This window comes from Musca vetustissima, unplaced genomic scaffold (genome assembly GCF_032173495.1).
Source record: "Musca vetustissima isolate MV318-11 ecotype Yass unplaced genomic scaffold, APGP_CSIRO_Mvet_v1 utg900, whole genome shotgun sequence".
Classification (NCBI taxonomy): Eukaryota; Metazoa; Arthropoda; class Insecta; order Diptera; family Muscidae; genus Musca; species Musca vetustissima.
Window position 1 is genome coordinate 601,073 of NW_026885828.1, and position 15,254 is coordinate 616,326.

Below are 15,254 nucleotides of genomic sequence, written 5' to 3' on the forward strand. Positions count from 1 at the left end.
TCTAACTGAAAGAGCTGTAATTTGGCAATCCATAATTCTCAAAAAATGCCCAAAATAGGTCCATGTATTGACATAGACATGACATAAAGGTCGCGTCACCCGCTTATAACCCCCTTCCAGCCACTTTGTAATATGATATTTCGGTTTCTCAAAGGATATAATACATCCTGACATTTTCTATAAAACGATCATTTCTATATTTATTCTTGGCAACTGGAATTTTAGGGATCCAAATACCCTTGCAGAATATACAAGTTTTTATTTGCAAAAAATATATTTCCTGGTTTTTATTAATAGATAATTTTTACATTTTTTAATCATCGTCCGACGTAAGCTTATTAATCAAGTTCCTGTAGTTTTTTTCTTATAGGAAATAATATTTTACGATCATTACTCAACTGTATGGCGTTTTTGAAAAACTCACCTCTTGAGGAGATAATATGCACACATTTCTTAAACAACTAAAACTTTGCTTGTTCAAACACAAATACAAATATTTCCCAAAACTCATATTAAACTTAAATTAATGCATGTATTTCTTGTGATCTTTATGAGTAATAGCATTTTCACACACACACACACACACAAAATATCTGGAAATTGCCTTTGAACTTGTGTTTATTGCATTAGGCATTTGTATATATGATGGTGATTCCCTTGGCACGTGTTTAGAACTTTTGCAGTAAAGCAAAACAAAAAGAAAACGAAATATGTTTTTCTGTGTGTGTTACAAATTTAAACAGGATTCCAAGAAAGCTCACGTACGATTGTGTACGATTTTATACATTTAATCCCTTTCAGTCAAAATAAAATACAGATACAGAGATATGTTGTTTTCCCAAACAAAAAAAAAAAAAAAAAAAAAAAAAAGAAAGAAAATCTCAGAGCTTCCTTTTTTATTACTAATTTCGTAATCATTGAAAGGGTATTACGTTTTATTATCAACTTCTTAAGGCAAATGCATAATTTAAGAAGCTACTTAGGAAAATTAGTAGCAATACATATTCAAGTTGGTTGTCTTGGTAAAGCAGAGTAAATTTCAATGTATGGAACGAGTGACCTTCACGTAACAGTGAACAGTCACATCGACATTTGACGCTATGCATTTAAGTGAGCAGAGCAGAGTGTGCCTCATTAAATACTAATTTCCTTGTCATTGTTATGTGAACTTTTGAAGACTTTTTTTTTTTAATTTTTCTTTTTATTATGTGTTTTAATGTTTGTCTTTATTTGTTTCTTTTCTTTTGTGGTGGCGTTATAACATTTGTTTTAGAGAAGACATTCTTGTTTGTTGGCTTTATTAACAGAGAAATATTTATTTTAATCCCTGGTACCACATAACGTATAAGTAATATTAATGGGCAATTTTAATAAGTATTAATTATACGCTCCATTGTACACGACTTTTGGACTGTTTTGAATGTAAACAAAAGAGATAAATGTGGAAAATTTAATTTAAGTCACTAACAAAAACCAATAACCCAGAGCGGCATCTGGCTAAGGAATATTTATTTAACACTGCAACAAATTAGAATTTTGTTTAATGTTTATAAGGCAAAGATTGCTATGGAAAGGCTTTGGGAGTTAATAATTTACTTTATCTCTTAATTCCTTATTATGCATGTCGCCGTTTTTAAGCCTATAAATTAATGTAATCTTGTTAGAAAATCAAACATTTTGTAACCGAAAAATGTTGCCAACGAGTTAATAAAATAGTAAATTTCTTTTAAATAAATTTATGTTTGCTCAATTTATATCATTTAAATGCTAAATAATTTTTATTCTCTTCAAAGTCTTTAATTTGTTGGATTTTTTGTGTCACTCCTTTAACATAGTTTAAAATATTATGCTTTCATCTTTGCTATACATTCACCAGCCTGCAAATGAGTTAAAATGGCTTCTTCTTTACGAATTAATTATTGAAATTTATTTCGAGTTGACCGCAATGTTATTTAAGGTAATGACTTTATCCACAAGATAGTAGCAGTTTTCCCGTATTGTACAAAGCAAAAGGTATAATGCGAAAAGGACGCATTGGCGTATACGTAATATTAAGAAATGATTTAATATTAATATTAAGTATACGTAGTAGAAACATTTTGGGTCGTAATTGGTTTAAAGAAACTCTACAGGAGTTTGAAAAAAATTATTTGTTTTTAATAAATTGAGAATTTTTGATGCCTTGTTGACTTTAGGGTCAGAATAAGGGTTTTGAAGACTTTTCAAGAAAAATTCATAGTTTTCTGTGCTGTTGTCCAAAAACAATTTTTTTTAAATAATGTACTCATGCTAAAAATAGGGCTGATTATGTGGATTATAATTAAAGTGATTACTTTTAATTGAACAATAAAATTATTAATGAATGAATGCATAATTTTAATAAATCTTAAGATTCAAGAATTTCCGTTCTCAATTGGGAATAGTTTACTTATTCGCATATCAAATGTGTACACTTTATATTCCATTGAATTGCATCTGAAATCTGGAAATAATGAACAACTTTGCCGTACCTCATTACTCCGACCACTTAATTACTGAAATTAATTTCAATCCGACCACAAGGTCCTGTTAATGCGAAAGAAAATATAAGAATGAATATTGTTTTGAAATCAAAGGGCGGCAAAACATGGCAGAATTTTATGAGAATTTTTAAGCCGAAAGTCTCACAGACCACAGACAAGGATGTTATAAGTGTATTTAAAAAAAATGTGCATAAGAGGGAAGAACGGAGGGTTGTATATAATATTAACACTACATTTTTTTATTCGAAACGAATGTGCTTCATACGACTTTTAAATATAACTATTACATAAACAAAATACTTCTATAACTTCCTTTGGATTTTACAGGTGTGAAAATAAATTATAATTATTATTCGGTTGAATCGAATCGAAATAAAAATGCAGGCAAAATATTAACACAGTTTTGTTTGGTGTTATTCGCATTCTAATAATTAAACTTTTGAATGAGTCACATTCACGGTTTTCCCTTTTTTGTATAGCTTGCATGATTGACTGATTGATTACCTCTTTTAAATGTCAATCATATAACGTATGTCTCCAATGTGAGTATGATTTTAATTTAAATTTACATAAAATCTCTTCTCCTTAGGCCAAAACGAACTTATCTTGCAATCGAATACATTTCCAATTAAATTGTAATTAATTATTCATTAATTTTAAATTCATTATTCCTAGGCAAGCGTCTTTAAATATAACACACACACACCTTCGTTCATTTTGCATATTTCAATACTCAATACCCCCTCGCTACTTTCCTAAGAATTTCCACTGCCGGGGCAATAAAATGGAAAAAATATTTCAGTAGCATAGCCCTACCAAATAAAATGGTGATAAATATTTTTTATTGGTTTTTACAAACTGTGGCCTTCATTTAATGAGAACAATTTAAGCAGGAGCCGACCTGTGGGCATGGACATCGTTAACCGGAAGCCTAGCAGGAAGGACGAACGGATGGACGGACGGTGCGGCAAACGGAAGGCATAAGGCCGGCCACAACAAATAGACAGCAGTTAAAATAGATTTATATGAATTGAGCTGAACAACAATGCGGCCAGTAAATTGAGAATATTGTTATGAAATTCCGTTTATTTGAATTTGTTGGCGGTGGTAATTATTGGGACGGCAACGAAATGTTATTTGTTTGTTTGGTGTGAGGGTTTCTACTTTAATTCATTGAGGTCTCCTTGTCCGTTCATACTTTACTTTCTTTAATTCACTTTTAATATCTGCGAAAAGAAATCTCTACTAATTCCCAATGTGCTCCCCTTGGGGGAATTGCTTCCTTGACATACAAATGAATTCTGATCTGACATAAGACAGTAAGCTACGAAGCACGTTTATCATGTTCTTGTTTTCCATTTTCTTTGATACAGCTCCTGAAGAGGCTTTTTGTCAAACTGTCAAATCTCAATGAAATTGAATTCATAACCTGCAGGAATGTTACGTTTCTTTTTTTTTTTTTGTGACGTTCTATATCTGCCAGCCAGCCACCCAGCTAGCTTGACAGACTTTCTCGTTGATTAAAAGTAAAGAATCGTGTATTGTTGTGACTGCCATTCGTCTATTCATTATTAATTTTTGTTTTGTATAAGCCTTAGAAACGGAAGAGAAGCAAAAAAAAGTGGGGGAAAAACAGCGATAACAACAAACGGATGCACAGTGAAATGTGAAAATAGGCCAAACAAAAACAACAACATATGCCGCCGTGGCAGTAGCACAAAATCCTACACTTGTTGCTGCTGCTGATGTCCCGTTTATCTGTCTATTATGCGTTGCTTTTCGTTGTGTTTTGTTGTGCCTTTCTTTTTGTTGTTGTTTAGCATTCATTTTGAATACTTGCACGTCTTTCATCACACTTCTATTGTAGCCGCCAAAATAAGAAATAAAAAAAAACAACAACAACAACTAACAACAAGCAAATACTAGGCAGTCAGGTTGGCTGCCTCGCTCGCTATCTGTTTGGTCGACAAGAGCAATACACACAATGAGTTACGGTAATGCAAATTTGGCGGGTTTTTTCATAACTTCCATTATGGCAGTGGTTAGAAATAATCGTCTAATATATAAGCACTTAGGTAGCTTCATTTTCGTTTAGAAATATTAATTTTTATATCTTCCACAACAAGATGTCGTGTATATTAAATTTGTGATTCCGGTTTCTATGCCTCGAATATTTACCCGATGACCCATGAAGTATATATTTTCTTGGCTATTGAAATTTTGCACATACATTCCTACTAATCCTAGGATTAAAATGGGATATACCTGTCCACTTTATAGGGTAGCCCCATACAACGGTACTCCCCATTTCTTTTTATAATTCAATAGATCATATGTGGGGATATTTAAAAAATTACATGCATTTTAAATATTGAGAGAATGAAACAAAGCATCTTGTGATAATTGGATTCCGTTTCAATAAATTAAGGACGTAGAGCACACACATGGAATTGAGTTAGAAGGACAAAATATTCTATAAAGAAATTCTTCATTTGATTTTACTGAAGAAATGTAATCTCAAAAAATACATACAATAGCTACAAATCAAGATATGAAGCTACTTCTTCATGTATGATAGGGTCGACAGTATAAAAATGGCGTGGTCTTCGAATTTATTCCTTCGTCGAATTTTTTCTTCCATGCTTTTCATATACTCAATATGGTCTTTCATCCCCAATAGATTTTTTCGCACAGTATAATATGTACAGAACTTTTAAAAATTATATGTATTTTTAGATGATAAGTTTTCTCCACTGGAACGGCTTTGTACCGGTATAGTCAGTTCGAAGAAATAGAGAAGATAGCTTTTGTTTTTGACAAGTACCTAATAGCGGGAGATCCTTATCAGAGCTCATCTTATCTGTAACCAAGGAGTGCAGTACTCAACTTATTGTTTGTAAACATTAGCCTGTGATATCTCCATATTCAAAATGAGAAATTTTACAACCTTTTTGGACTTGATTGGAAGGACCTTTGCTTTCAACTTAACATTTCACTCTGTACTCTAACATAAGCCCTATATTGACAACTTTTTTTTTAACAAATTAAGCTGAAAATATGCTGTCTGAATGAAAGAACAAGTAATCACAAACATTTTTTTCTATTCCCTTAATTTTCAAAGTAAATCAAAATTCCTGATGTTCAGTATATCAAAAATATGCATTTATATACCACCCTTTCCAAAATCTAAAGACCAAATTTTAAGCGTTTTTTTTCATTCAACAGAGTAGACACCATTTTCATGATATGCTCATTTGATTGGTCTTGTTCTCGTTGCCGCCGTCACTAACGTATTTTTTTTTGAATGTGTATCCCATATAGACAACAACAGCAGCAACAACAACAAAAGAAAAGTGAACAACTGCTCAATGAAGGAGATGAAAAAAAGAAGATTTGTACGCTTTGCTTATCCATTCGCATGTCTTAACAGTCTCTACGTAAATATTCAAAATAGAACAACAAAAGCCAACAACAACTACAACAACAACAACACCACCACCACCGACAAGAGGCTAAAATACAAAAGAGAAGAATTCATTTCCACTTGAGAAAACTCTTCTCGTCGTTTTATATAATCACTGGGATGTGATGAACGTGTTCCGAACAAAAGGCAAGAATAAGAAGGAAGACATTTCCTTTCATCGGGAATTCACCTTAGGTGGTGGCTAAATCAATGAGTAAGTAAGTGGGTGGGCGGAGGGGAGGGGATAATAAGTGGTTGGTTGGTTGGATACTTACACCAAAAGACCGCTACATAATCCTTGTCGTTCAATAGCTTCTCCAATTGTTTGGCGGTGACTTCTTCGATAACGGCCTCGGGCTCAACAGGTGCGGCCGGAGCTGAATTTACGCTCGGTGATCCTTTTTTGTTGTTAGCACAGTTTACATTTTCGGGGAAACTCAGCACAAACAGCGAACAAATGACCAAAGTCAGTAAAGATTTTAAACGCGGAAAATGCATTTTTTATTCTTTACGCACGTAACGAACGTAATTTCGATATATATTTTATGCTTCTTCTTCTTCTTTTACTTCTCTTCGTTTTCAAATTAAATCATAGATTTGTAGAACTTAATTTCACTTTAACCAGAAATGAAATTCATCGGCGAAAAGTTTTGAACGCAAAAAAAAACGCAACGCAACGCAACGCAACTCAGTTTGAGGGAGGGAATGAAATAAAAACTAAAAAACTGAAAAAAGAAAAAAAGGGAATGGCAAAGGACCACCAACATCAAAATAAAGAAGAATACAAATTAAATTTGGTAACAATAGAAAGAAATGCTCGAAAACATTTGTATTTTTATTTTTCTCTCTGTGCATTTATTTGTTTTTGAATTTTTCTCAACTGGGGGTTCTTGGTTCCGATTCACTTAGAAATTTCACAGCTACAAAATTTCACTTGGCGTTTAAAAATATTTTTTTTTCTTTAAATTTTCTTTCGTTTCGTTATTTATTTTTATTTCTTATTCAAAAATTTTCCTTAAATTCTTCTATTCTTTGACACTCGCACACGGGTGTGGATCGGTGTGTGTGTGTGTGTGTGTGCGTGTATGTATTAGTGAATTTTTCTTTAAATTGTATGGGTCTATCTAATATATATTTTTAGAATTGTATGGCCAGAAGGCGAAAATCTTTTTCATTCGTTTGCGATATATATTTAAATTTTTTTATTATAATACATAACTACATATATGCACATATATATATATTTTGTGAACAAAAATGATTTTTTCCGTTAAAAATATATTATTTTTAATGGTAATTACATATGCATATATATGTATTTATGTGTAATTGCTGTTGTTCTTTTTCGCTGGCCAGTTGTGATTTTCTTTTTAATTTTCAGTAGTAATTTTTTATTGTTGGTTTAAAAAAAAAATTATATTCACAAAATTATTCCGCGGACTAAATCAATTCGTTTTTGCTTCTCTTTTTTCACTTTTATTTTGTTCTACTCCGTGCAGAGGTCCGCTCGCAACTGAACAATTTCCTTAGGATTTGATAAAATTTCGGAAAAGCTTTTTGGGACAAGACACCAGGCGAGTGTGTTGAAAAGTTTTCATCGATATGGAAAATTTCGAATTTTCTTAATTTTCAATTTTGATTTTCACGAGTGCGCAGGCACCGATCTTCTCAAATTCGATGATGCTGCGTTACTTCGCTCTTTTTCGCACTTTCTAATAATCTCTCCTGCTCTCATTGATCATATGTTAGCTTAGAAGAAGAAGAAGAAGAAGAAAAAAACCAATGCACACACCACACCACAAGCAGCAGGAGGTGGAGGATCATGTAATGGAATAAAATAAACATCATTTTTCTTTCTGCCATTTATTGTTTGTAAACAAAGTGTAGAATGAATGAATGAAAAATACACAAAATGCACCCGCCAAATGTGTAGATGCAACAAAATTAAAAATAATTAAAATGAAGATGGGTAGGAAAAAAAAACGCTATTTGTTTTCTTAAGTTCATGGTTTTCGTTCTTCTTGGGGGTTTTGGTTTATTTTCTATGTCTATAAACGATTCAATGTTTGTTTATAATTATTTCGTTCTTTTTATTATCTCATTTATAAATGTACATATGAACATTTTTTAGTTCAGTACGAAGGCGATGGAGCATATACAAGGCATGCTATATGTATATATAAAAAGATATGTGATATCCAAAAGACCACATACATAACTATGTATATGTTTAAGCCAATCATTGAGTATCAACGGATGTCTGATCTGAGGGAACTACTAATATACATTTTCCACGTGAGCCTCATATATATATTTCTGGTTTGCTACATTTAATTTCAACTATAAACCACAACATAGTTGGCGGTAGAAGAATATTTTCAATTTCAATTTGACATCAATTTGTCAATTTTTAATTGTTTCATTAGGAAGTCAAATTAAAATGTTTGGTCAAAACCGCAAATGATGACATAAAACCATTTTGTTTCTACAAATGTGGAATTAAATTTCTCCTTTTTGTGTTCGTTTTGTATTTTTTTTTTTTTATTTTTAAATTGACAACTTGTACTAATTGCTTATTTAATCCTTAATTTGCATATTTAATTTCGCATGGTAAAGTTTTTACATATTCATTCTTTGCCCGTGTGTGAGTGTTTAATTAAAAAAAAAAAAACAACTTACTGTTCAGATTACGAACAATTGAATGCTGTGTTAAATGGAAAATGGAAATTTTATCTGTACATATAGAAACAATAAAAACATTGAAGCATACAAACACACATACACACACACTCAATCGCTCGCTCGCATTCATACATTCATTTCCGTCTGCTTTTCCTGTTTCAAATGAAATAACACAATAAATTATTTTAAATAGAAAAATTGTTTACCTTTATTAAATTTTTACATTCGTAAACAAAAACATGGAGAAAAGCAACTCAGAAAAACCAAACTAATCAACTTTCTGACAGTAATACTATTTTTCTATTTCATAAATTATTTATGCTTTTTTGTTTGTTATTTTATTTTTGGAAAATATGAAAATATGGCAGTAAGTCTGCAGATCTATGTGTGCGCTCAAACAATAACAATAAACATGAAATTGAATTGAATATAAATCAACTTAAATATTGTTTATATGGCCTACAGTTAAGTAACAAAATATAATATATATTTCATTGTTATGCCCTCCAATATTAATTTCCTGCATAAATGGATATTTTAAATGTATTTTCTTAAATTTTTATGAATTTAATATAGTAAGTCGAAGGCCACACGAAAGTGATTTCATGAAACAATTTACACGAAATTATGAGTCCTTAGATCGAGTTCCTCAGTTCAACAATTTTTTAAAATTATTGTAGTGGGGAACTCGATCTAAGAACGCCTACTTTCATGTAAATAATTTCATGAAATTACTTTAGTGTGGACAGGGACTAAATAAGCTATGTTCCTAAATTGTATTCAGGAGAATATCGATTTTGCTGCAATAAAAGAATCCATTTCAAAAGTCGTTAAAGTTTTTCGCCGAGTCCGATTATTTGAGACTTGAAAAATTAGCTTCAAATGGGCGACACATATTATTGATTATCAATGATAATCGAAAATAATAATTTATATATATATATATATATATATATAGAAAATTCTATTTTCATTCGCTTCTTCTGAGAAAAATTTCCAACTGTATTCACCATAATATGAAGACCATGTCGTTTGTCCCTTAGTCGCTAGGTTGTACAAAGTTTGGTTAAATTGGACATTCTATTCGCCTAATATTGGATTTGTAAATATTGAAATGTTTTATCATTTGAGTGGAAGTTACCAGAAGGAGGGGGCTTAGTAAGAATAACAGGTTGTACAATGTTTAGTTCAAATCGGATAGTGCGTTCACATTATGTTTTAAAATCTATTTTTTTCCACGATGTTGACCATTTTGTGGGGGAGGTACCAAAAGGAGTGGACGGATATTTTCCTATGTTCGAACTTAAACTATGTTTGGAAGGAATATTACGATGTGCAAAGTTTGGTTGAAATCAGTAACTCCCTTCGAGAGTTTTCGTGGGCGGACGGACATTTTCCATGGGGTATAAAACCAAAATTTCGATGAGGCACATTTTTGCCGTAGCAAAGTGTATATACCCCTCATTAATCATAACGCTGAGGGCATGTAAAAAATATTGGCCCAAATAAAAGTATATAGTGGATCTTTCTTATTTTTCGTAGTAAATGGGTAACAAATAACCCCAGGAAAAGTTAGCAAAATTTATTCATTGTAGTGCACTCATGAAGTGAATATTCGGTATTTTTATATATAGGTATCGCCCATTTTATATAGGATCATTTTCCAGCCGAAGGGACTGTTATTAGCCATTTCGATTATTGATGGACAATTAAATCATTCGTATATAATTTTCAATATAGGTCCATATATTGACAAAGTACCCATACAAGGTTATAAAGGTTTGAACACATTTTAGCTGCCCTGATGTTGCTAGCAGAATTTTTCAACTGAAGTAAAAAACTCATTCGTAGATTGTTTTTAATACATGTCAATGTTTTTACTCGGTATTTTGGCGTGTACAAAATTTATTTGAACACAATTGACAATTTAATCCCGCATATAAATCCCCTGCAACATTTCGAGGGTCCTAGCCGATTTTTTTTCAAACTAAGTGTCTGCAATTTCGTTTCCTCACAGGTTGAACTGCCTCTTGGCAGACAATTATAAAAAGCGAAAAGATTTTATATATTTTTCTAATGCCAACCTCATGATGGAGGGTATAACCTTGCATTTACTTGTTATTAACCTCACTTTTCCAATACCAATACACATCGCAGATTCTTTTTTGTGTATATTTATTTAAAATCATTTTCTTTAGTCTGTGATTATCATTTCAAATAATGATGTGGCGACTGATTTTATATAAGAACTTCACTATAACCCTTTTCAACTACAAAAAAAAAAAAACCTTTCAAAGTGTTGCTTTTCATTTCATTTAGTCATGCAACAAAAGAATCGGATACAATTTATTGAAAAAGAATGATAAGAAACATTCATTGTTCGTGTCCGCTTGTCCCAAATGTGATTTTGAGGGATTTGTGTTTTTTTGTTGTTGGCTGTGTGTTGTGTGCATGTGAATGGACACCATTTATCCTCATTCCACAATTACCCCGTACCCTTTATTCATGAAACGAACCAACCAACCAAACAACCAACAGTTTTATGGTAATGCCCGTCTCATCATTTATTTTCTTCAAATAATCATTTAAATAAACCACAAGGATTCTTTTGTGACACTAGAGGTGTTTTTTCTGTGAAAGGAAGGAGAGAGAGGGAGAGAGAAGGAAAAAAATAACAATCCCATCATAGCAACAAAAATTGTTGCTTTTTTCGCAAAAAACACCAAACAAAAAAAGAAAAAGGAAATTGAAAGGTAGCAAAGCTGTGAATATATTTTCTTTCAAGTGAAAAACAATTAGTCTGCTTTTGAAAGAATTTTTATTTCCATCAGTGTTTTTTGTTTTTTGATTGTTTCTTCGGAAAAGAAAAATACGACGACGCAAGTATGTCGACAAAAAGTTGGCAAACAGAAAGTTTTCTTCTTTGGAAGTCTTGCAGTGTTCAAATGAATTTCTGTGCTTTGTGAATCATTTATTTACAGCTTACTTGGCTTGGTCGCTCCGTCATTCGGCCGGCCGGTCGGTCGCTCAGTTGTTGATGAAGTTTTACTTTTTCGAAAATGTTTACCTCGCCAGCCCAGTAATTGTGCCATAAATCACAGCTGGAAATAGCTGTGCAAATGTTGCTGTTGTAGTTCCTCTGCTTCTTCTTCTTCTACTTGATGTTGGTTATTCCATTAACAACATTTTAAGTCTTGAGACTATTTTCTTTTTAATTTTATAAAGGCCACAATCCCTATGCATTATAGAGAGCTAAATGAGTACCTTTGAACAAGAACAAGAACTATGCCAAAAAGGATTATAGTGCCAGGGATAAGCTCATGGTAAGTTTGGTAATGAATGGTTGATGGTTGGATGGATGGGGGTCCATGCTGTTATTTCATCGTTAATTAACGTTTCTGTTTGTGTGGAGGTGGTTCGGTGGGTTGATGGAATTATTTAAATGATGCTGAGTGCATGTTTTTCTGGGTTATTATTTCTCATTTCATTTCTGGCCTCCTCCTGTATGTTAATGAGCTGAAAAACAGATTTACATCCGCAACTTTAAATGGGACAACGGATATTTTGTTTCCGTGCAAAGTTCCTGAATGCGGGAGAGGATGTATTCAATTTTCACAACGGAATAGGAAATTTTATATTTTTATCATTGAGTTTTTGAATGGATTCAGGGCCTACTTTTACGAGTATTGCGCTTTAAGTGCCATTTAAGTTTACAAAAAAATAATTTAAACGACAACAACAAAAAGTTATGAAAAACAATCAGAAAAATAAGGTAATAGAGTCGAAGTTTTTACATTGTTAATTCGAAAAAAATAGGCACTCTCAAAAATTCGAGCATAATAATTGTTTTGGAATAAAATTGTTATTGAAGAGGGGGAAACAACTTGGTTGACTAAATTGACGTTTTGTTTGGAATGAGTGTCTTTTTTATACATTTTAGTCATAATGCTGAATTTATAATTTATTTTTCCAACCAACAATATATAAATATGATTAGTTTTTCAATTGTTTTAATTATCCAACTTGTGCTACATACGAATTTATTTTAGGAATCCACTCCGGCGTTGAATTATAAAATTGCGTTAAAGTCAGTGGCAATATTAAAACATGGTCCTAAATTTTACTTTTCTCCGAAATTTATTTTTGATTAGCAAAACCCGATGTACAAAATACATACGTTGGAGAATGAAAAATATTAGGAATAATATACTGCTTATACGCATTTCATTTTCCATGAGCCCGGAATGCTAAATTGCAGTTCTTTCGATTGGAAATTTCTTCGAAAATTGAAAATGGGATGGTATGTTATCTGGGGATAGAGAACATGTGAACTGATATACACCATTTTATACACCAAACAACCTAGGAGTAAAAGAAAACTAAGTGCAACATTTTAAAGTTCAATCTTTTTATTGTGGAATTTTGTCACGTTTTTAAACCAAAATGTCAGGGGTAAAAATCTGCATAATAAAAATTATATTGGCCCAAGTTTTGGGGCATACCACATATAAATTATATTTCATTTTCCGGTATTATGATATAGTATTTTGGGCTCTCTTCGTCCTACAGAAAGAAATAAAGTTCCCCAAAATTTAAATATTTTTTTTTATTAAAAAAAAAAAAATAATATCAGTCAGTATAATTATGAACCTATTTCTTTTCTTTTTTTTAGGTTTTTGACTTTTTGATCGAATGGGGTGAGTAAAATATTTTAATTTTTAAAAAATCTAAAAATAAAAATTTGCTTTCGAAATTGTTTTAAAGAAAATATACATACATAAATATTTATTTACGACAATTAAAAAATGTACAAACAACAACAATTCTTAAAGTCTAGTCTGTTTTATAAATATACATACACAGAAATAAAATCCTTAGAAAAAGTTGGAAAAAGAACTAAAAAATATGTCATGTTGCTGCTGCTTCTGCTCAATAGTGTTCTTGGCGATTTGGTTCGATAGTTACACGCGAATAGGGACTACCCGGACCCACTTTACGACGCATTGTAACACCACCATGTGGTCGTAGACCCATTACAATTAGATAGATGCCCACCGAACACAAAACTATCAGACCCAATATTATAATGCCATAGACCCAACGGGGCCAACGTTCACAACTAAAATCAGATGGATCAGCTGAAGTCAAGGTGATACCTCGCAGACGTGACGGCTTGAAACAACGACCATTTGTCTCGAGTCGAACATTCTTCAGCCACACTAAGTTGCAGTCACAGCGTAACGGCACACCGTGTAAATCCAGGACGGACAATTGGAAAAATATTGGCGAGAGGGTGGAGTTAAAAGTATGTACGCCAGTACCACGAAATGTCATTGTATGCAATCGTGGCGAACGCGTGGCATTGGCACCAAAGGTATGCCCATCAATGTGGGATAGATGGCGACTGTTTTGGAAGCTGATCTTCTCCAACGACTGCAAAGGTACAAAGGCATTCTCTTCCAGGGTGTGTAAGGCAGGCATATCTTCCATGTAAAGTTCACGTATTTGCGGTATACGCTTGGTATCATTTTCCGAGAGAGTGAGGAAAAGATTTTCACTTAAATCGATTTTCTCCAATGTGGATGGTAGATTGTGGGGGATTTCGGTAAAGCGATTGCGTCTCAAATCCAATTCTTTGAGTACCACCTGCTTGCGTAGTGTGATATTGCTTAGACTGCAGGCTTCCAGTTTAAGGGTCTTCAAATTGATGTTCACCCCAAATGTTTGATAGAAATCCAACTCTTGTATACCCTCGGTCTGGTTCAGTTGACGATTCCATGACAGATACAACGATTCCAATATCATTAAGGGGGCAAATAGTTGGAAACCAATATTGTGGATGTTGTTGTGCGACAAATCCAACACCTGTAAATGACCAAGTTGATCAAAAGCATTGGCTTCGATCGATTGTATGCTATTCCAGCTAAGATAGAGTTCACGCAAATTGAACATGTTGATAAAGTTTTTGGCCACGACTGTCGAAATATTGTTGTGCATGAGATTGAGGAAGCGCAATGTGTCACTGGACAGGACTGGTACTCGTTCCAAGGCATTCCATGTCAAGTCGAGGCGATCCGAATACAGAGGCAGCATTTCAGAGAAATCTTCGCTTTTCAAATTCTTAAAACTGCAGTCTATGTTCACCACCCGCAGGCCCCATGGCGGGGAGCTGTCACTGTTGCATTCACAGGATTTACGGTTATTTTTGAGTTGCTCCGGATAGCAGAAACGTTCGACTTCAATACCTTCGTTAAGGAATTCTCCAGTAACGGCCAATATTTGTAGAGCTATAAATAGCCCCACTTTGTACTTAGTCACCATATTAGTCAATGTGTTTTGTTAGTGTTTTTCGGGTTCGTTTTCACTTTTTAGCTGTCGATTATTCACGCGGATTTGATAAAAAAAATTAATAATAACAGCGATTCTATAGCTTCGTTTTTTTCGCTACTCCACCTGCTGTGAAAATTTAATCAATACTGATGTTCTGTTCTCTTGGGTTGTTGGGTTAAACTCCCGTAGTAGTCGTAGTTCAACCAGCCATTCTCACTTCCATCGACATTCCAATTCCACTAACATGCTTTCCATTG

At 32.9% G+C, this 15,254-nt stretch overlaps 2 protein-coding genes across 14 annotated transcripts in view; both read right to left on the reverse strand.

Moving 5' to 3' along the window:
* Positions 1-7,578, reverse strand: part of LOC133333100 (uncharacterized) — a 52,569-nt gene extending 44,991 nt beyond the window's left edge. For 5 of the 13 annotated variants that reach the window (XM_061541441.1, XM_061541439.1, XM_061541436.1 and 2 more), the window contains exons 1-2: positions 7,410-7,521; positions 6,261-6,710 (exon numbers count right to left, since the gene is read on the reverse strand). In XM_061541441.1, coding sequence (XP_061397425.1) covers positions 6,261-6,483 — 223 coding nt within the window. In that variant the 5' untranslated portion in view covers positions 6,484-6,710; positions 7,410-7,521. Of the gene's footprint in view, positions 1-6,260; positions 6,711-7,409 lie in introns of all 13 variants that reach the window. The other 8 variants (XM_061541442.1, XM_061541440.1, XM_061541437.1 and 5 more) reach the window with 4 other exon arrangements.
* Positions 7,579-13,596: 6,018 nt separating this feature from the next.
* LOC133333096 (leucine-rich repeat neuronal protein 1) lies at positions 13,597-14,988 on the reverse strand. Its single transcript, XM_061541428.1, has one exon. It carries the CDS (start codon positions 14,986-14,988, stop codon positions 13,597-13,599), a length of 1,392 nt encoding a protein of 463 aa, XP_061397412.1.
* Positions 14,989-15,254: the final 266 nt, after the last annotated feature.